The 19,671-nt window shown below is 36.1% G+C and overlaps 2 protein-coding genes across 5 annotated transcripts; one reads left to right on the top strand and one right to left on the bottom strand.

Moving 5' to 3' along the window:
• Positions 1–2,277: 2,277 nt before the first annotated feature.
• On the top strand, positions 2,278–12,159 carry sfxn3 (sideroflexin 3). Of its 3 annotated transcripts, XM_081351807.1 has the most exons (12): positions 2,370–2,502; positions 3,259–3,434; positions 4,649–4,819; positions 5,365–5,463; positions 6,701–6,776; positions 7,740–7,825; positions 8,871–8,998; positions 9,188–9,237; positions 9,334–9,383; positions 9,483–9,530; positions 9,610–9,753; positions 10,339–12,159. In XM_081351807.1, the coding sequence occupies exons 2-11, from the start codon at positions 3,271–3,273 to the stop codon at positions 9,704–9,706; spliced, it is 969 nt and encodes a 322-aa protein (XP_081207933.1). In that variant the 5' UTR covers positions 2,370–2,502; positions 3,259–3,270; the 3' UTR covers positions 9,707–9,753; positions 10,339–12,159. The 3 variants fall into 3 exon arrangements, with proteins under 3 accessions (XP_081207931.1, XP_081207933.1, XP_081207932.1); XM_081351805.1 differs by having other exon boundaries at positions 2,278–2,502; positions 9,610–12,159; XM_081351806.1 differs by having other exon boundaries at positions 2,395–2,502; positions 3,236–3,434; positions 9,610–12,159.
• Positions 12,160–13,057: 898 nt separating this feature from the next.
• selenou1a (selenoprotein U 1a) lies at positions 13,058–17,936 on the bottom strand. 2 transcript variants are annotated; one of them, XM_081351803.1, is made up of 7 exons: positions 17,814–17,907; positions 16,194–16,579; positions 15,379–15,558; positions 15,178–15,269; positions 14,422–14,562; positions 13,843–14,007; positions 13,058–13,649 (listed from the first exon to the last, which is right to left on the bottom strand). In XM_081351803.1, exons 2-7 carry the CDS (start codon positions 16,510–16,512, stop codon positions 13,554–13,556), a joined length of 993 nt encoding a protein of 330 aa, XP_081207929.1. In that variant the 5' UTR covers positions 16,513–16,579; positions 17,814–17,907; the 3' UTR covers positions 13,058–13,553. The 2 variants fall into 2 exon arrangements, with proteins under 2 accessions (XP_081207929.1, XP_081207930.1); XM_081351804.1 differs by lacking the exon at positions 16,194–16,579 and having other exon boundaries at positions 17,814–17,936.
• Positions 17,937–19,671: the final 1,735 nt, after the last annotated feature.

Raw genomic sequence — 19,671 nt, forward strand, 5'->3', positions numbered from 1 at the left:
CTCTCTGAGGGAACGAAAAGTGTATAATCAAATTCCTAAATTAATCCATAACCATTGAAGTAACGATAAAAACAGGATTGATTCATTTTCCTTAAAGAAATCCACTGTATCCAAAACGCGTCATCCTGATCCCCCTAAGCGTTTGTGTAAGTGTTTGGGTCATGCATTCTATGTTTAAGATTATAACCTGATGTTGTCATGTTGTTACTCTTAACAGGAGTTTGTTGCTGTCGACTGACAGTGTCATCATCAGCACCTCGGACAGCGACAAGCAACAGGTTGCGTAAAGCGAGAACAATATAAGACAACATTCACAGAGATAAAGTCTTGACTTGCTCTTCGAGAGTAAATAGCCTAGTTTAAATGATTCTGGGTGAGAATATCTCACAAATGTACAAAGATCATTCTGTGAAATCCTTAAGCAACAGATGCAGTCAACAGGTTAGCAGGAAATTATTTGCATTACCAGTAAGATTCATTCTTAATAAAACTGATTTACTTTATTTACTTAATATGTTGTTAATATGATGCCTTAATGCAACAAAAACAAAGTTCGATGAAGTAAAACGCCGTTACCTGTCTCCATGTTGTGCCGCATGACCTCACCTGAGACAAAGACAATATTAGCCTTCTTTAAGCCCGCCTCTCAGGGCAGGTGATTGGATTATGGAGCAGCTCAGAAGGACACTGCACAAACTCATTTGGACCAGTGGTTTACAATCGTCACTCATAGCATTATAGTATTATATGAACAGTGGTCTTGTGGAACAAGATCCAATTAATTATCACGTTGGTCTGCAGTTTAGCGCGCGTTGCCATCAGTCATAAAATGAAGCACATTTCAACACGTTGTATGCTTCTCTTCATTTTTGTGATTAAATTTTCTACCTTGATTAAATGTTTGCAATTATGAGTGTTTGATCTACTGCCAGAGAACTGTCTTTTGATCAAATTGTGAATGTGGATAAACTGTAATTGAATCCCCATCATAGCATCAAGGACATTGGAGCATCTTTCATGACACTATACTGCCATATAGTGGTCATTTAACAACATTGCTTTAAAGGGATAGTTCACCCAAAAATGAAGATTCTGCCATTAATTACTCATCCTCATGTCGTTCCAAGACTTTCGTTCATCTTCGGAACATAAGTGAAGATCTTTTTGATGAAATCGGAGAGCTTTCTGTCCCTCCATTGACAGCTACACAACTACCACATTGATGATTGAAAAAGTTCATAAAGAGAACATAAAACTAATTCATATTAATTGAGTGGTTTAGTCCAAATTTTCTGAAGATACATGATCATTTTATTTGATGAACATATTGAATTTAGGCTTTTATTCACATAAACATTCAACTCACACATCAATTGAGGTAAAGGGAAGTTCAAGCATGTTTGCTTGAGGTGCGAGAACCAATGAGGTTCATTATCCTGTGTTACACAGCAGTTTGAGCTTCAGCAAGAACCAATGAGGTTTGTTCGAACAAGTCAAGCAAGTTGAAAAAAAAAGCCTATATTAAATCTGTTCATCATATAAAGTGATTGAGTCTCTTCAGAAAATTTGTTCTAAACCATTAGTTTAGGTTACTAAACCTAAACTAGGATTAGTTTTACGACCTCTTTATGAACTTTTTGAAGCGTCAAAGTGTTTGTTGTGTAGCTGTCGACAAAGTCAACAAAGGGACAGAAAGCTTTTAGATTTCATCAAAAAAGATCTTCATTTGCGTTCTGAAAAAGAACGAAAGTCAAACGGTTTGGAACGTCATGAAGGTGAGTAAATAATGACAGAATTTTCATTTTTTGGGTGAACTGTCCCTTTAATTCTTAGCTCTAAATTTGATTTGAAAGTGGGTATGAAGGTATAAAGTATGAACACCTACAGATTTTATTGCAGAGCAAACTGAATTCGCCACAGAAATCGAGAATTTATTTTCGAGTATGTATCCATCGTAATATGTAAAGTCAAGATTTCTGCATCTTTTCACCAAATATACCCACAGTTCTTTAATCAAAATGCAAACAAGGACAAAATTAGGATATATTACGTGTGGTTAAAGGAATGAAGCTTTATTTTCAGTGGGTAAATCTGGCGGAAGTTTGCAAAACACTTTTTTCACAAAGCTAAAAATCCCCATTAACTGTGCAGGTTAGCGCTCCCAATGAATGGCCTATCTCAGGAAATCACGAAGCTGATAACCAATCATAACGCAGCTCCTATCCACGCCCCGGTTTAGAACCATCTGCCAATCATAACGCTGTTCTCATCCACGCCCAGTATCTCGAGCCAACTGCAGATCTCTCTGCTCCAAACACCGCCTTTTCACACAAAAAAACGCACGTTCATCATTTTAACCTTCTCGCGCAGGTTTTCAAGGCTAGCTAGTCAAGCAGACCGGAAGTGCGGGCAGTATAACGTGATCACGCAGAGGAAAGCAGTCAGCGCTGAGGTCATCTGCTTCAAGGTGTACCTGAACGTTACCTGTGGTCTTTTATCAAGGTCTGTGTCACATATTTTACTGAATGACCCTTTGAACAAAAATGCACGTTTGTCTATTTCGATATGATTGTTGTGTTCATGTGAGTGTGAGATTATGCTATATGTAGCTAGCTAACGTTATCTTAGCAGGTTGAAGGGGATATGGGTGCTTATAATGACACTGTTTATTTTTTAAGGGCAAAAAGCACATACTGAACAGCGGAACAATTCACAGCTTCAGTCAAAATAAATGAATCTCATGTCATAGGAAATGTCTTTATTTTACATGTCCTCGTTAGTTTACATCCCACCAGCATAGCAAGCTAGCATTAGCTACAAAAGCTGTAATTATGCGGTTTATGTCGCTCGCTTTTCCATGGTAGATAAACGGTAACATTTTCTTTAGTTGTTAATCAGTTTAGTTATATATTTCTCAAATAAACATCTTTGTAAATTCAACAGTCCGGCTAGTCCTTGCTCTTTTTACATGTATTAATAATCTCGCATGTTAATTTGTCAGACATTATTGTTTATGGGCGTGCATGACGGTAAGCGTGCTGGTATGCATCAATAAAATGGTCTATTAGTAAACAGGGTTAGTCTTTTTTTTTCAGTCATAAATGTTCTTAGTTTTACTTTCACCTTTGACTTGCTTTCATTTTTCACACTACTTTCATTTTTTTCTTAAGTGTGAAAATGACCATGTTCACACAAATCAGGCTTGACAGCTTCTAAACCATATTTTGTTTCTCAGTTGATTATCTGTGATCTTCACAGAAGGCGAATAGGATGTCTGGAGATTTGCCACTGAATATCAACATTAAAGAACCACGATGGGACCAGGGCACATTTATGGGCCGGGCTCAGCACTTCTTCATGGTGACGGACCCCAGAAACGTGTTGCTGTCCAGTGAGGTTTTGGAGGATGCCAGAGTTACTGTGGAGGACTACAGGTCTGTAATCTCAAAGGGCTGAATTGTTTCTAGTCTATGAACTTTTGGAGTGAAATCCTGATTCCTGTCCTTTATGATAATGTAGAAACTGTAGCCTTGCCAATCACTGGAAATGTTTTAGGGTGCAATATATATAATAAATGTTAATTTCCTTTTCTAAACGGAACCTTAAAACATTTCAGCATGGATTTGTTGATTGAAACTAAGTGCTTATCCTACCTCACATCTTTGCAAACAGGGTTGTTACATCTATGCGGTAGGCTCCTTTATGAATACATTATGATTTTTATGATTCCTTACTACTATATAGTGATTTTAAAGTGACACTGACTGTAAAATAGCATTTTAAATACTTTTATTCAGCAAGGACACATTAAATTGATAAAAAGTGACAGTAAAGACATTTATGAAATGTAACAAGATTACTATTTCAGGTAGCCTATATGCTGTTTTTTTTTTTTCTTCATTTTGTATTCGTCAAAGAATCCTGAAATATAGCATCACTGTTTCCACAAAAATGTGAAGCAGCACAACTCTTTTCAACATTGATAATAATAAGAAATGTTTCTTAAGCAGTAAATCAGCATATTAGAATGTTTTATGAAGGTCATCATGTGGCACTGAAGACTGGAGTGATGCTGAAAATGTCATTAATTTTTTTAATATATTTAAATAAAGTTATTTTAAATTCTAATAATATTTTACAATATTTTACTATTTTTACTGTATTTTTTACCTAAATAAATGCAGCCTTGGTGAGCCTAAGAGATTTCTTTCAAAAATATTTTAAAAATTACTGACCACAAACTTTTAAACTTTTTTTTTACTAGCTCTGATTGCCCTGTGAAGTCTTATTATTGGCTGTTTTCAAACACTCCCCCCTCTCCCATTGGTCAGACAAACAGATCCCAGTCCCACCCCAAATGCCATTGGCCAGTGTTGCTGGTTGATATGCTCAAACAAAAATAGCAATGTTTTAAAAACGCCACAGAGCTTTTCGTAGGAATCAACCTATGAATGGCTTACTTGTATACGTCTCTGCATATTAAGCAGGGATTTAAAATCCCCCAAATAACACACTTTACCTTAAATATTGTTTCAGCTCTCTATGCTGTTATCAGTTTATCATAGGATCAATCTGTTACATTATTGTTTTGATGTGTTACTATACATGTCTTGAATAAAATATCTTTCTGCTGTGCCCTCTTTCACAGATTGGGAGTCGTGAAGCCTGGGCTAACAGAAGATCAACTATGGAGGGCCAAATACATCTACGACTCTGCTTTCCACCCAGACACAGGAGAGAAAATGCTGCTAGTTGGACGCATGTCTGCACAAGTACCCATGAACATGACCATTACGGGTTGCATGCTCACCTTTTACAGGTAAGAAGAGCATTGTCACTCTTGATCATTCATCGTTCTAAACACCATATGGACAGGAAGTGTATTTAGACCTGAAAATGTTATACATTTGAGCTATAAAAGGAAAGGGAGTAAATCTTTCCATGGCTGGAACAAACATCCCCGCTCAGTTCAGGGAATATTTCCTAAATGAGTCATCATGGAAAAGACAGCATTCCTACTGAATGGCTAATATTGGTGGTTTGATTCAGGGTTAGAAGGTTGACTGTGTTTTATGGTAGTATTTTGTGCTCTTAAAACGTAGAGAGTAAAAGAATACTTTGAAAAAAAAAATTCAGTTATTTTTCCCAGTTTTGTAGACACATAATTACTTGGATCAGTGAGTCATCTGCAAATGAGTCATTTTTAGTAAGATCAACATGTGACTCAAATTACAGGCTTGTGTGGGAGATTCTTATGACTGCAGTATTGTCCAAGAAGTCTCATAATAAATGTCTTTTATTTATTTAAAAAAAAAATACACGTTGCATTTTTTATTAAATTCAAGTTTCTCTCTTTGTTTTCAGGACAACCCCAGCAGTGGTGTTTTGGCAGTGGGTTAACCAGTCCTTCAACGCAGTTGTCAACTACACTAACCGCAGTGGAGATGCGCCACTCACCATGAAGTATGAAGGCTAAGATCACTACTAGAAACAGTCTAGCTGCAGGTTTCTATAGGAGGCCTCATGGCAACCCACCTTTTGATGGTGTGATGGTGTGTTTCGCCCACACCTTATTAGTATATTGCACCATTAAAGCCGGGCGTACATGCTACGATTTTTGATGTCGTTAAAGCTTTTCTTTCTTTTTTTCTCGGGAGAAATCATGTAGAAATCGTTGATGCTTGTATGGTCACGGCTTGCATTGTGTGAGAGAAATTACGAGCCAAATCGAGTAAGTTACAAAGAATTACCTCCCGATAATTTTTAAACATGTTTGAAAAATTTGGGGAGTCTACTCGATTTTGACCAGTGCACATAGGCTGTCCCCTATTGCCAAACCAACCATGTCACATAGGCTAGATCTATGAATATTATTTATTTATTATAGTCCATGTGGCTGCAACCACAGCTTGCACATACACTGACAGACACACACACATACAAATACACTCTCTAGTTTTTAAAAAGGAATGGTTGTGCTGTTCGAAGACTCGTCTTTTTATTTTCTTTCTTTTTTCTATCCGAAGCATCAATTTTGAAAGCTCCAGTCTCTGTTTAGTGCGAAAGCTCATGCGATTGCCACCAGCTCGCCGTGCAGTACAGTCATGCTGTGTACCAGCTGCTTTTACATGATTATCTGGCTAACTGACTCGCAACGTGTGCAATGGCTCACCGCCTCCCGAGTGTCCGAACTCGCACAGTGTACGCCCGCCTTTACTGTCCTGAAAGCTGTTGCATGAGCCTTATGACACAAATGGTGGAGTCTATTCCACCTGCACTTCATAAACTTCCCATGGAGCAGAGATGTCAGTGCTTCATAGTCACTACACATGCTGAATACTTGCAGATTTAAATAGCATGCTCATTTATTTATGTTTCCATCCGGATCATGTGTTTATTAGCAGTTTATCATCTAACAATATAAATGCCTGTAGCTTTCTTTCACCAAGCATCAGTTGTTGGATTTAGGAGTTACGTAACGAGGCTTATATTGTTTTAATATTGTTTGTACACACATACTTTAGGGATGAAATCACTACTCAACAGCATTTCTCTTTCTGAACTATAGTCTTGGTAAAGGAGAAATTCTGTAATGTCAGTGTGGCAATTATGAGCTTCATGAGAAATATTTATATAGTGATCTGCTCAGTAACACATAACAATACATAATACTTAATGCAAATTATTTTCGCCTCTGCAGTCAGCTTGGTGCAGCCTACGTCAGTGCGACCACTGGAGCTGTAATAACAGCCCTTGGCCTGAAGTCTCTAACCAAGGTCTGTCCTCTCCTTAAAATGTCTCAATATTTATAGTTTATTACAGAGTGACTTTTTAACATTTCTTTAAATTCTTTAACATTTTTGAAGATATTGGTTTACTACTCAATATTGTTTCCATTTACATATATATATATATATATATATATATATATATATATATATATATATATATATATATATATATATATATATATATATATATATATATATATATATATATATATATATATATATATATATATATATATATATATATATATATATATATATATATATATATATATATATATATATATATATATATATATATATATATATATATATTTTTTTTTTTTTTTTTTTTTTTTTTTTTTTTTTTTTTTTTTTTTATTATATATAACATTATGTTTTTAAAACAAGTCTATTACTGTATGCTTACAAGACTGCATATATTTGATCAAAATTACAGTAAAAAATTACAGTGAAATAATGTTAGAATTTAAAATGACTTTTCTATTTGAATGTATTTTAAAATGTATTTTTGTCCTGTGATGGCACATGAAAGTCTTTTTTTTCTGAATTTTTTGATGAATAGAAAATTCAAAAGAGCAGTATTTATTTAAAATAGAAATCTTTTCTAACATTATAAATGTATTTACGGTCACTTTATCAATTCAATGTGTCGTTGCTGAATAAAAGTATACATTTCTTCAAATTTATACTGTATATATTAATAAATCTCACTAACCCCAAACTTTTGAATGATGTGTGTGTATATATATATATATATATATATACTGTCCACTGTATTCAGACACATAAACAAACCTGTCATACCGCAAAATAGTTAAAATATTTACTACTTTCTAGGCTTAATTGTTGATCTTGTGTGTCAGTACCTTTTGAATTACTTTTAAATGCTGGTTTATATTTTGTGGACAGTTTTTGGAAGCAGTCACTCAATGTCTTATCTCTCTCCAGCACTTGCCTGCTATTATGGGGCGTTTTGTTCCATTTGCTGCAGTGGCAGCAGCAAACTGTATCAACATACCCTTCATGAGACAAAGGTGAGTGAAAAAAAGATTGCTCACCAGATTCTGAATTACTTAAAATTGAAAAAAATTTGAAATGCGATTTCTAAGAAACGCTGTTGAAAGTGGATCGGACAAAGCAACCGCAACACACTTCCAGCCAATCAGCAGTAGGGGGCGTGTCCACTCATGATGGGGGAGGAGAGAGATTGAGCAAGAGGGAGATTTGAAGAAAGACTGTAGAAAGAGAGATGATTGTAGAAAGAGAGATGGCTGAAAGACATTACAAAAGAGAAAGTCAGAACTATCACTGGAAAAAGAAGGAAAGAGCTTTAGGACCTGTAGTAATATTAGAACAGCTTTCCAGTGCTGGAGACACCAGAGCAGGATGGCCTGAAAACAAACGCCAAGGTTATGTTGTTTCTGCTCCATACGTGAGGAACATTGGTTTTGCTATGTTTCACGGAACCAAAATATGCTGTTGTTGTCATGTTAGCTATAGTAACAGGACAGTTTTGAGTGCTATTTTTTGTCTGGAGCTGGAGTGCTGCTGGCGACTACATTTACATTTAGTCATTTAGCAGACGCTTTTATCCAAAGCGACTTACAGATTAGGACTTAGTTAAGCGAGTCATCATGAAGAGACAAAAACAACAAAAGTGCTCAAAATACGAAGTTCAGGCATTATTCAGAGTAGCATAAGCCCGGTAAGCGAGGTTTTTAAAGGGAAAGGGAAGGGTTTTTTTTTTTTTTTAAGGTTGTTAGTGCAAGAGTTGGACTAACAACCAACTCTTGCTTGTATATACTCTTGTGTACTATATGTAAAAATGTTGTTGTTCCTTGTCGTTCGTCATCTTAGCTTTATTTTCCGCAAAGAATTTTTTTTACTTCGCTCCAGCTATGATACAGAAACATCCACTCTTTCAGTGCATTTTAGGGGCAGAGCAAAGAAGGGAGGGGTGGGTTTGTTTGTTTGTTTGTTTGTTTGTTTGTCAGAAATTGCTTACTGCACCTTTAATTGGCTTTAAAAATGTTAAATTGACCATTGAATGAGTTCTCTCTTTTCTTAATACTTCTACAGAGAGCTGAAGTGTGGTATCCCTATTACTGATGCTGAGGGTAAACGTCTCGGAGAATCAACTAAAGCTGCTCAGCAAGCCATCGTGCAGGTGGTGGTGTCTCGTATTGGCATGGCAGTGCCAGCCATGGGTAAGCTTTTGTAGAGTTTTTTTTTTATGTTATGTTATTAATGGAGTTTGTCTATATTTCAGATTTTTTTTTTTTTGATTGATTGATTTTAATAACCTCTTATTCACAGCCAAAAAAAGTGGTAAAATATGAAATTAAGAGTTCCCCTTGTATTTTTTTTTTTTTTTTTGCATTGGTTTTCTCAAACAGCTATTCCTCCAGTTATTATGAATGCCTTAGAGAAGAAAGCTTTCATGAAGGTAAAGAGTCACAGACTCATTTCAAGCCTTTCTCTGAATCTGTAAGCAAATTGGATGTTTTTAAAGTGCATCGCAAAATTTCTGTCCATTTCTCAGCGGTTCCCGGTTCTCAATGCCCCTGTACAAGTTGGACTTGTTGGATTCTGGTAAGTTTTTATTTTTTTAAGTCAGTTTATTTGCTATACACAGCAATCCTGGTTTAAAACAATGAATGAATGATTTATTTTAAATATCCATCCCCACAGCCTGGTGTTTGCCACTCCGTTGTGCTGCGCCCTGTTCCCACAGAAAAGGTGAGTGCTACTAATATAATCTATTTTCCCCTAGTTTGTTCGATGTGCTGAATTGAGATGTCTTTCTGTCTCTGTGAAGTTCTATGAAGGTGAGCAGCCTGGAGCCGGAGCTTCAAGAGAGTTTACGACAAAGCAATCCTCACACCACCACTGTTTATTTCAACAAGGGTCTGTAGTGCAGTCTAGGTTGCAGCCCATTCTGATGTCTTCCATTGCACTGGAGGTTAGTGGGCACAACTTGAAAGGTAGAATTTTTTTTTTGTTGTTGTTGCTGTTCTGAGTTATATATTTTTGTCAATTTTACCCATGCTATTGCACAATCCTTAATGACTATATGTACAATGAAGGGCAGAATTTGCTGCTGGATTTAGTTAAGAAGCTTGAATGTTAACTTGCTGCATTGATGTTTTAAACCCCATCACACACACATTGACTTATTTACCAATACATTCATCATTTTGATTTATTCTAGATTACCATATGTGTATTGTAAGATTTTTAGTTTCATTAGTGTTCTTTAGTTAGTGTTCTAAGTTTTCCAGGTTTGTGGCTCAAAGGTTTCTCTCACATGAACGTTCTTACTGAAGACAGTTCCAGAAATTGGGTTTTCAACTTTATTCTGCCAGGAGTATTTCCACCTTACGTGCTCCATTATGTGCCCATTAAGTGCACTTATGCAGTAAATGCAGTGTGCTTTACTCTCTGTACTGCAAAAGAAGCCCTAAGATGTGCTAACACTCCTTCATGAGCACATCAAAATGCTAATTATTAGGTGACTATCTCTGATGTACATCTTTACTTCCTGCAGGCCATACTTCATCATTTCTGTTTAAGCCTTACAGGCCTGTGTGGTTTTAAGTCATTGCAAAAGTCTCCAAGATATTTGGTTGTGTGGATTGTAGTTTGTGTGTTGTTATTGAAGAATTGTGAAGAGGTCAAAATAATATCTATTATTATTTGCATTTGTGTGATTGTAAAAATAATTCCCCCTAATGGGACAGAATGTGTCTGGGCTTAAAGACAGAAGCACTACATCTCTCAGACAGCAAGAGCAATTTATACGAACAGAGTTCACTCATGCTCAGAGTATGAAGAAAGAGTTGCTTCATATGCCCTGCTTTGATCATCTATCATCTCAGACATTAACAGTTATGGGAACAACAATCTATTTATTGTTGTCATGGGGGAATCTATGAGATGTTGTATCAATAATATATATATATATAGATAGATATGATGTCAGTCATAGTGTCTGTAGTGTATGTTATAACCTAACCTTTTGTAAGTTAACGACCTCCTGTAATCTGAGCGAGTAAGATCAAACTTGTTTTCCCTGACATATTGTGGTAATGTTACAGTGTGTAGTTTTTGTTGCTTGGTTCCTATTGTTTTTGTGGATGAAGTTAACAAACCTTTACAGTGTTTCTTTGCCATCAGACTCTCAGAACTCTGTGCTTTTTGGGGGGATGAAAAAGGCTCATTGATGTGATGTTTTTCCCATCATGTCCTCTGAGAGGCAACAGAGATCTGTTTGTTTTTGACTTGAGAACTCCATGTAGGCAAATATTATTTAGCCTAATTTCTTAGCACATTATATGTTACATAAGTATGCGGTTGAAAAAAAAAAAAAGTAGAGTTGTGGAAAACAGTCAGGAATTAATGCACAATTTCCCTGTTACTATGATTGATAGAGAGAGCTGTCGGATATGTTATGCAAATAAGACTATGTGATTGTGATTTATACAAAAATGTCTAAATTTCCTTTTGGGATGTCCTGTTACACTAAATCTCACAGAAAAGTTTAACCACATGCTGTCAAGATTTGTTCTTCCTATTATAATGCAGTGTACCAGCACAAGTTCAGTCGGTTGTGTAATAATGCACCAACGTCACATAATAAAATGTGCAGTGATGCTCAACATAATAGACACAGAGTTCCAAACTTAAACAAGTGTGTTACTGTCTTTCTCAACAGACATTATGCTGTCATGTCCTCTTTAATCACAAAACTGTTTGTAACACTTTACTAGAGGTACACCAGGTTACTTAGTAAGTTCTTTCAGATGTTTTATGATTGTAAATTGCACTAGACCACTGACAATGTTTATTGGGAATCTCATGAAAAAGTGTTTTATTGTGTACAAATGTATTAATTTAGTGAACTTAATAAATAGAAAACCATTATGTTATAATTGTACACACACAAAATTGTTAATGAACATACAATGGTCATTGTGTTTTCTATTGACAGTTATAACATTATGGTTGTCCCATCAATATGTGGATCATAATTAAATTAAAATTAAAGATTGTCACACCAAAATACATTTGACATGTCACAAAAATGAGACCTTACCAAAGAAAACAATTCTGTTACTGCACATATTCTTGATGCTTAGAGCACATATTTATTGATAGGTCTCCCATAGCATGGAAAGTGCAGACAAATGCAAGCACAATAAATGGTGTGGTGTCATGCATATATATGTCACTCCAGGAAGACCCACTTTAGCACAGTTATTATAGTTATTATTGGTGCTCATTGTGTTTTATTTTTCCAGCATTTTATATTGTTTTGTTAATCCTTGTGTGTATTTTATCTGGAACAATGTAATAAAGATATTAAACTAACTGTCTTGAGACTTACTTAGAATAAACAAAAAATTTGGCTTATAATAGTTGATCAGTTAATCAGACGTTTTCTAACCGGATGGCTTACCCAGATGAAACCCATGTTTAAACAATAAGCTAAATTCTTTATGAGAGCAGTTTCTGCCTTTAAAATGCAAGCATAAAAGTAGGTGGGCTTAGAAAAGAACTGTTACATATGCATATATACTAATCAGAGATTAGAGCTGAATGTCTCAGTAGAGGCTTAAGAGTAGTACACAAGTTGTGTTGTGGAGAAATACAATGCAAAAGACATGATACATGCAGTTTCTCATGAGAATAAATGGTTTACTGTACATACACTGCCATTGGAAGATTTGGGTAAGTACAGTTGTTTTAAAATGTTTTTGAAATAAGTCTTTTGTGCTCACCAAGGCATTTATTTGATTGAAGATACAGAAACAACTTGTAATAATGTGAAATAATATAATTTAAAACAACTGTTTTCTATTTTAATATAGTTTAAAATGTCATTTATTCCTGTGACGCAAAGCTGAATTTTCAGCTTCAGTGTCACATGATTCATGATTCTAATACGCTGATTTGCTGCTCAAGATTTGCATCATCAATGCTGAAAACAATTGTAATGCCTAATATTTTAGTTTTTTATGAATAGAAAAAGTAAAAGAAAACATTTATTTGAAATAGAAATCTTTTGTAACAATGTATTCACTGACTTGATCAATTTAATGCATCCTTGCTGAATAAATGTATTTCTTCTCTTTTTTAACTTACTGATCATAAACTTTTGTACAATAGTACAAATAGAGACAAACATGCATATAGTTTTTTTCAAGTAAATGAATGAGAATTCAAACATCAATACTCAAAAGCATGTAAAATACAGACAAACTGAATATTTGGAGGTGACATGTTTATTGTTCATTGTGTCCACCCGCAGCTGAACCTATGGCTGCTCACTGACCAAAAACCAAAGGGTATCTAGGCATGTGTTGGCATCAAATCTGCTCTTTCAACATGGAGTTTGGAGTCAGACTATCATTAAAACACATACCAACGAAAACCACGTGGCACATGGCAGCAGGCAACCAAAAGGGACGCAGTAAGGTGAAAAACAACAATACAATGGTTCATGACAAACTATTTCTGAGTGCAAAAAAAATATTACTTAACACAACATTACTCTCATTTGTAAGTACTAAAGCACCTGAATCAAAATGAGGCCACATGCAACTCTGTGACATTATCACTTAGCTCTTAAAGTGTACCAGTCAGTTCTTACAATTAAACATAACCTGAGCTTTTCCACATTCACAGCATTAGTAGAATTAAGTGAGATGAGGTGGATTGTGATGAGGGAGAACTCTACTTTGATCAAACTTTAGACAACATTTACTTTTCTACCACAATTTTCTTAGCGGCTTCCAAAACAGACTCTAAGCTGACTTTATCTCCAAACTCCTTTTCTCTGTGCTCTAGGAGAACCCCCTGAAAGTGGGAAACACAGGATATATGAGGACAGTCAAGTTGCTAAAACTCTGAATTGGTTTGTAATGATTTAATGAAGTATCTATATATATATATATATATATATATATATATATATATATATATATATATATATATATATATATATATATATATATATATATATATATATATATATATATATATATATTACCTGTTCGCCAGATCCGATGACAAACACCCCTCCCAAGATGAAACCTTCTCCATTCATGTTGCCCTGGTAACCCGACTTCCAGGCCCTTATAAAATTTTGCCAAACTCCCAAGCGAATGAAACCAAGCCCACCCATCTTCCTCTGTTGTGGCCCATAAAATGCTTGCTGTGCACAAATAAGACACCCAGGCAACAACAATGTATGAATGAATAAAGAGTTACTGGTAGTTTTCTGCATTATTCAGTAAAACTTTTCATGCAAGCACATTTGAGCTTCCATTTACCATGTTTGATGTGCTCTATATATGTGCGTTGACCAATGTTTATATATGATTAAAAGTGTAAATTAAATCTGTTTATCATATAAAGTGATTGTGTATCTTCAGAAGACTTGGATTTAACTGCTTGATTCATATGGATCCTTTTACAAACTTTATGAAGCAACAGAATTTTGGTTGTGTGGACTTTCAATAGAAATCTCTCAGGTTCATCAAAAATTTAAATATATGTACCAAAGATTAACAAAAGTCTTAAGAACAACACAAGGGTAAATGATGGAATCCCTTTAATGTTTACTAACCTTTTCATCCAAGAAAATTTCCCCTGCGAACTGAGGCTTGAAGCCCTGAATCTCCGTACCTACATTCTCCTTCACAACGGCATACAGAGGAACCCCAAGCTCATCCAGCTGGGGCTTCAGAGAGGACAGCTCAGAGGCCTCCTGCAGATACACAATCACATCTTCATGTATTCAATGTATAGACTCTGAACTGAAAATATTTCTACACTTCTCATAATAACATAAAAGGTCTCTTGATGTTGTATTTTGCACCACTGCTTTGGCAACCCTGCTGAAGAATCCATTATTGCTGTCACCAGCACAAGGTATGTCTGCAGGCTGGTACCCTATAGGGATGCTCGATTCTGGTGTGCTGGGGCCTCATTTATAAAACTTGCATAAGCACAAATTTGTAACATTTGTATGCAAAAATCTGTGCCAAAGTTCAGATTTATAAGAACAGTCTTTGAAAAGTGATTTGATAAATTTACTTAATAGACATCCTTCTCTGATATATCCATTCTGCTCACTGTTTGCTCTGTTGTCTGTGTTTCTGTGTCACAAGCACTGTACTGTAAACGCAGCATTTTAATGAGTATGAGCACACAAGCACAGTATCGGTGCATCCCTAGGTATAAGACTAATGTGTTTTCAGCAATTAATAGGAGTGTAGTACTCATAGCTCCTTTAACTCAGATAAAAATAGCTCAGATTTTGTTTGGACAGTGAATGAGGGCCTTTGACTAAACTTTATTATGAGGAACATGATCACTTTACCTCTCTGCACAAAAATCATCCAGGTCGCCGGACAGCCATGATCACAGCACCAGATCTCTCCCAGAGAATTTTCGCTTTTAACGTCCTCTCATCTGAACGGATACAGATGGGAAAACATTACAATAAATATAGTGACTGCTTTTCTTAATTATGACAGCAATTGGCCAAAATGTAATTTCTTAATTTCAGTTCATTTCTTACCACTGTCGATGGTTTTGAGGTCAGTGTTCCCAAGATACTCTACAGTAGCAGGTGCCGGTTTAGTCAGCAGGAAGTCAGTGTTTGCAAGTATTATGCCGGCGATGGCGGCCCCAACAGCTCCAAGACCTAGTGACCACATCCCCATGGCAAGAGTCTCACCCTCCAGGACGGATGATGACACTGCAGTGAAAATATATACAGTATTGTAGGTTACAAACATTAGCTGATTCCCAATTCAGAGGCTGGATGCTTCTTGTCGCCTAGCAACTGGGACAGCTGCCGTTAACGAGTGGCATTAACGTGTGTACCGGGCTTCACAAACTGTCTAGATGTCAACATTTGAATCGATTTAAAGGTTTTTTTTTTTACTTTTACATTTGTATTATTAGAGTAAGCTGAAACCCAACAGCTACATTTAAAAGTGTAATTTGTCATTGGCACACAATGAATTCTGGGGTAGGCAAGGCCATGAAGGATCCATCTATTGTATCCTTCATTGCACGGGAAATGAAGGACGCATTTGGAGGACACATTTGAAGGAGTCTTCAAATCAGGACAGCCTTTGTCACGCCTCTGTGACACAATCAGCCTTTGAATGCGGCCTTCAAAGGATGCAGCCTCTGAATTGGGACGCAGCTATTGTTTCAATAACAAAAAGTAATTTGTTGAAGCTATATTATTATATATGAGCATGAGCACCCCAATTGAAAAGCTTTCATTGCACGCATTGAGTTCCCACATTTTTGTACTAAAGGCAAGCATGTAATTGCTCTAATACACCAATATACCAAGACATGCTGGGGCAGGAGCAGTACCTTTTGTCTTACTAAAGGAAGACTGGCTGTTCTGGCTTTCCCTCGAGAAGTGCCGGTTTGTCGAAATAGCACGAATGCATATAGTGTTGACAGAAGTGGGAAACACTAATGTCTTGAATGGTGGTTGGCATGTAGAGATGGTCAGTGGGAGATACTTTGGAGGGAGGTTATGCGTTACGACTATCTTATTAAAGGCTAGATGCCGGGGAGATTGGGACATAGAAACTCTGTACTTGACATTGCAATTTACACTCAGAGAAATTCTTCCTCTTGGCGACAAATAGGTCAAACACATGGGCCGTAGTCGCATGAGGGCCATTGCAACGTCCAGGGTGAGTTTAGCCAACCTTTCCCAATTGGGTAAAAGTGAAGTTCAGTGGAAAGCCCTGGAGAGGAAAGGAAAACAATGCTTTACCTCTCAATGTAGGCTTTTTTAAAATATTTAAAATAAGCCTCAAAACAAAAATGAGGGACTCTGTGGGTGTGCACACTTGTGAAATGGAAGTACACTTTGCTATACTTTTCAAAAGAGTTTGTAATACAGAAAAAAAGAATATAGTCTAGCCTACTTCAAAACAATATAATTACATGTGAACTGAATGTAATGTTTTTGACACTCAACCATGTTAATTGCAATTAAATTAAAATGTATTATAGGCTATTAAATGCACTTAGTTAACAACACATTAAAATAAGTGTAGGCCTTAGGCAAGTATTAAGTGTGTTAAGAAACAGTCATGAAATTGTACTCCAAGTACACCTACAGTTTACTTTTATTTTATTAAAATATTATCTGCAAGTAGGCCTACAGTTTTTTCTTCTTCTGCTGAATACAAAATAATATATTTTGAAGAATTAAGGGTTAACTAAATAGTTGATGGGCCCGTTGATTCCATAATTTTTTTTTAGAAAAAGAAAAAAATATATACTATGGGGCCCATCAAGTTGATGGGATCAACTATTTGGTTACCCATATTCTTCATAATTGTGTTCAGCAGAACAAATAAATGCATACAGGTTTGGAACAATTTGAGGGCGAGTAAGTGATGACATAATTTTTATTATTGGTTGAACTTCCCCTTTAAGGATTTGAAGGACACATTTGCGCTGATTTCTGTCATGTAACGTTACAGGAAATGTAGCTACACACACAAAAAGCGACCAAACTCATCGCTACCGAGTTATAAAAACATATATCCTGTCTACATTTGGCGTGGAAGTGTAACGTTAGAGGATTAGAAATTACTTCTATTTCATTTAATACGTGAAAACTTCGTTGTTAACATTCATTGTTAGCTGAAGTTTGTAAGTTACCGGTTTCAAAATCGAATAAGATGTGTAACTGTTACATATGCTTAAGTAAATTAACGTAAGGAAAACTATTACAGTAATGCCGAGCCAGCATAGACATTATTTTATATTTTGCTTGCATTGCACAGGAGGCTAAAGTCCATGAAGCTAACACTTGCTGGTTAGCTTTGTTTGCCTAGACAGGGAGTTGTTACAATGCAAGATACAAGCACTGACCATTTAAGAATATTAACTATCATAAACATTAATATCTGCATTAAAGCTCTGCCTTCAAGGGTTGATAACACAACAAAAATGAATAATACTCACAGCTTGCAGTTCTACGGCTTTCTGTCAGTTGGTTGTCAAACTACGCGGCCGTTCAGTTGGAGGACTAGCCTGTCTACCCTAATCTCTTAAAGAGACAGGCAGCAATAAATCTGTATTGCGTCTGCGCAGTTTTACCCATCCTTCGTTCATGTAGTTTAATAGGCTATAAAAAGGATTAAATATAGTTTTTATTTGAAGTGATTTTCACATACCTCATAGTCCTCATTGTCACCATTCTTATGATTGACACAGTGCCTTGTTAGCATCAAGCCTGGTTTTCTCAAAAAGTTAATCACGAGCACTCAAACACAAATTTAGCCACAGAGACATAGGCTACAATGGCTGCAGTCAGAAAGGCTTTATACGTTTTAAGTATTCTAAAATGGACAACAAAATGCATAGTCTTTATTAAAACTACTAGCACTGGGTTGGTATACGTCCTGCATGAATTTGCAGAGCAATATAAAAATGTGCTGTATTTCCGTTGTATGGATTTCAGCAGATCCATACAGATCAGACACGCGTCAGGCACTGGAGGATGAGGATGAAGGCTCATTCTGGACAGAGAAGGACAGTCTCTTTCTTCCCAATAGGCATAGGCATCACTGAGCAGATAAAGCACAAAGCACAGACTGTGAGATTTTAACAAACAGTAGAACATGCATTAATTCCAAGAACAGTATACTCACGCATCCATAATGGGAATGATGTATTTCCCACTGCGGTCCATCATGACTCGCTTTCTGTCAGGATCATCCATCAGACACCAGGCCAGAGACACAAACCTCCTGGAAGAAGCTGCTTGTGTGTGTCATTGTATAAGAGGGAAGAATAAAAGAAATTAACTTCAAATCAAACCATAAAATATTTCAACATGCAAAACCGTTCTAAGGTCCATTCAATTTTTGTCTTGCAAAATTGTAGCTTTACAATTCTCTTACTTGCCTGTTACAAATAGTCGTGGTCAGTGGATACCTCCTCCTCTGCAGAGCTGGTCACACCAGAGAGCACCACTGGCTGTCTCCAAACCATGCCAAGACATGTTGTGGAGGATGGCACAGGCTGTTATAACCTGAAATTATAAAAAAGAAACAAAATTATAATTTCAGAAAAAAAGTTATTATTTTTGTTGTTGTTGTATTTTTTAAATGTCTTTTGAATTCACTTACGTGAGGTACAGTACAAAGGTGTGGTGCACTTCCAGTGCTTGCAGGAAGATGGCCCTGGACCTGGTTTTCATCATCCCAAAAGCACCGCAATAATAAGTGTACTACCGATGTAAGCTCAATGGCTAGACAATACCCATAATGCACTGTGAGGGTCATGCCTGCAGCTGAATCATCCATCCATCAATTTTCCCAACCGCTTGTCCAATGTGGCTACAGCGTAATATTGTATAAATTCTTTTTTAATTGATTATTAAATTGTTTGATTAAGGTTTATACATGCTAGTTTCCAAGACAGAGGTCAAGATAAATCTTTTCATTACTACTAGAGCTGCCAGTTTGCTCAAATTATTAAACAGCAAGTACTACAAACTCAGTGTACGAATTCACTTACTCATTTTAATTCACTCCTTCAAGTGGACTATATTAGTGGAGTATAGGGAATAGTGAATGAGTGTATATGGGGCGATTTCGAACACAGCCTTTCTGAGTGTTTTGAGTTAAATTAATACAATACTGAACCGATACTGGACAATACTGTTGCGAAAAGATCCTTTTCTCACCTTTATTGCAACCTTTTGTGACAGTAAGGTTAAAGTGAATGTCACACAGACACAGTTGCTGTTTTTTTTTTTTGTTTTTTTTTTTTGCCCTTCATGAGTTACTGAGCTCTTTTCCATTTACATATTACA

The sequence above is a fragment of the Scardinius erythrophthalmus genome (assembly GCF_964197995.2).
Source record: "Scardinius erythrophthalmus genome assembly, chromosome: 21".
Lineage (NCBI taxonomy): Eukaryota > Metazoa > Chordata > Actinopteri > Cypriniformes > Leuciscidae > Scardinius > Scardinius erythrophthalmus.

Excerpts from the sequence above, each read along its gene's own strand:
- sfxn3 (XM_081351805.1), top strand. The coding sequence starts at position 3,271 with ATGTCTGGAGATTTGCCACTGAATATCAACATTAAAGAACCACGATGG. Across the intron at positions 7,826-8,870 it reads ATACCCTTCATGAGACAAAG|AGAGCTGAAGTGTGGTATCC; the intron begins GTGAGTGAAAAA and ends ATACTTCTACAG. Across the intron at positions 9,238-9,333 it reads AGAAGAAAGCTTTCATGAAG|CGGTTCCCGGTTCTCAATGC; the intron begins GTAAAGAGTCAC and ends TCCATTTCTCAG.